At 33.0% G+C, this 2,808-nt stretch overlaps 1 protein-coding gene across 1 annotated transcript in view; it reads left to right on the top strand.

The window, feature by feature from the left end:
• Window positions 1–1,929, top strand: part of LOC105625810 (embryonic polarity protein dorsal-like) — a 4,200-nt gene extending 2,271 nt beyond the window's left edge. The window contains 3 exon segments of the mRNA XM_012207124.1: window positions 59–249; window positions 365–1,622; window positions 1,625–1,929. Coding sequence (XP_012062514.1) covers window positions 59–249; window positions 365–1,622; window positions 1,625–1,929 — 1,754 coding nt within the window.
• Window positions 1,930–2,808: the final 879 nt, after the last annotated feature.

Raw genomic sequence — 2,808 nt, 5'->3', positions numbered from 1 at the left:
GTGTGTGTGTATGTATGTGTATTTAGAATTAAAATTTCTACTTACTATTATGTTTCAGAAGCAATGTCAGATCTTGTGATCTGCAAATTGAGTCATTGCAGTGCACCAGTCGCTGGTGGTATAAATATGATTTTGCTGTGTGAAAAAGTTGCGAAGGAAGATATACAAGTGAGATTTTTTGAGGAGAGAGATGGGCAATTAATCTGGGAAGGATACGGCGATTTTCAACCGACGCATGTACATAAACAAGTAAGTCAACAACAACAGTATATGTAAACTTTGAATTACACTGCAACAGTTAGTGCAATACAATAGTAAAAATATGATTCATTTGTCTGTATTGTATTATCTATCGTTCTTATAGACGGCGATAGCGTTCAGAACACCTAGCTATCGTACACAGGAAGTGGAACAGCCGGTGCAAGCGTTCATCCAACTTAGAAGGCCATCGGATGGTGCTACGAGCGAACCGCTACCATTTCAAATGTTGCCACTAGGTACAGGTAGGCCTGCTTTCTGGTCTTTACGGAAAGCATTTGCCAGGAAGAAGGCAGAATACAGTACCTTCAGTAAAATTTTGTCTGCGGAAACTGCTCTTTTTGATAACGTAACTCCTAAGTTTTCTCGTAATATCGACGAATTCAACAATAATGATCTGGATACGAAAAAATTAAACAATAAAATCTCTGCATTGCGTGCTTTAAACGATTTGTATAACGTAAAAAATCATGTAGATGTGTGTAATGGCGATTTAAAAGCGTCAATAAATTCTATACAAAATGTAGAGCAACCCGTGAAAAGTGCTATTTTGGATTATGAGAATAACGAAATGATGATAATCTCGGGAAGAAACGTGGAAAATAATAAAGAAATTAGCAAATTGTATATTCTTGATAATAATAATGTAGAAAATAATGCATTTAATTCCGAGTATAAAGAAAGAATTATCGATGCGATTCCTTATGCGAAATCCGACGCACAAGAAGATAGCACGTCCGTATCAAAAAATGTAGATAATTCGAAGAATAGGTCAGATTGGTTCGATAATTTTGAAATAGGCAAATGGGTGCAGAAGGGACAAGTGTGCCTTAAGGAAAAGAATAATGAGACGGAATTTAAAAATGAGACAGATGGCAATAAACCGTTTAATGAATTTTTATCGCAAGTGGCTGAGCTTGATCAAATTTATGCTGATACACATAACAAGTTGATACAAGCTGCTACGGAGACCAATCCACAAATGATGGAAATTGATGTTTGTGATAATCAAACTTACACCAGTTTACAAATGGCTATGAAAAATCCGGTAGAGTTGTTCGACATTATCGATGATAGAAAATACGAGGATGTAACCGTCTCTAAACAAGATGCGGAAGTGCCCGTTATGTCTGTAACATTAACAGCTAAGAGAGATGTAATGCATGAGGCGGAGGAAAGATTGCCACCCTTGCCTCCCAAGCGAATACGTAAGATGCCGTCAATACCACTTTTGCCGCGTCCAATATCTGCTCAAACGCTCACTACCTCACTCATCAAGGCACCGAATAAAAATTTGCCGTCCTTACCCGGTACTTTATCGAAACACGCTAGACAAGGACTATTTTCGAAATTATTTGCTAAAAAATTAAAAAAGATAAATGTTCAGATCTAAGTAGAGATAGTGATCCGTCATTGAATACTTCATATTTATCGAAAAGTACTATGCAAGATGTTATACAATCACAAAGTCTATATCCTAGTACGAGTGTTAAATCTCTTAAGCTAAATGATGATGAAGCACCATATGGTGTAGATTTAACTGAGGCTGAGCACTATGCTCTATATACTACTATGGCACCACATGCAACTGCCTCAGAATTTGATGAAATGTCTTTTTATTATAGTCTAGTTGAAGATGGGAAAATACTGACGGAAACAAAAGAGACTTAAACTATTCGATAGATGTTTTATTGATCTATTTAATATTTCTTTTTTGTTTATATACTGCCAAATTGAAAATAACTTAATATTTGTACATGAATTAATGATGTTGTTTGAGTCTACCGATTTTGAGTCTGCCGAAATGTGAAGAATATTGTCTTGCATTGCAGCTATAAACTTTTACTATCGTCAGCTCTTATATATTTACAGTTTTTATGACATTCATTTAAGAATGTATTTGTATTTTTAAATCAAAGATTTTTACGGAAAAAAATCGAGAATTTCCTTAAGACATGTTGCCACATAAAATGGATCGATTTTTGTAATATCGATCGCATTTATCTAAATGTGCAAAATTCTAGTCTAAACTAAGTGCAATTAGTTTTTTCTTAATGTTTCCTATTAACGATTTTTATAAATGATTTATAAATTAATTGTTTGTCGATAATTGTTATCTCTTTCTTATCAAATGATTAACTACTTTTTTCTAGTCAAGTTTGACGTTATATATTTTCTTATACTTTCATTGTACGTTGCTTTACTGTTGTTAAATTTTATGTGATTATGAATGTATATACAAATGTATATGAAAATTTTTTTCCTTCTCGTCTTGTTATATACTGTTCATTTTAGTATCCTAATATTTTTTTTTTTTTTTTTTACCTTTTAACGGGAGATTAGGATACCCCATTCTTTATCATAGTAAAATGCTTTATATTTGTGAGAAGGATTCAATAATAGATTAATTTTTTCGTCTTTTAATAAAGAAGAGAATGGCGTTAATTAAATTCAATTTGCTTAAACAATGAGAATCTTATTAGTCCGTGTGAGAACATAATCAATAAGAAATAAGAATTAAAAACCTATAATGGTCAAAGCTGGATCTTT

The sequence above is a fragment of the Atta cephalotes genome (genome assembly GCF_000143395.1).
Source record: "Atta cephalotes unplaced genomic scaffold scaffold00003, whole genome shotgun sequence".
In the NCBI taxonomy this organism is placed as follows: domain Eukaryota; kingdom Metazoa; phylum Arthropoda; class Insecta; order Hymenoptera; family Formicidae; genus Atta; species Atta cephalotes.
This window is presented reverse-complemented; position numbering and strand designations above follow the sequence as displayed.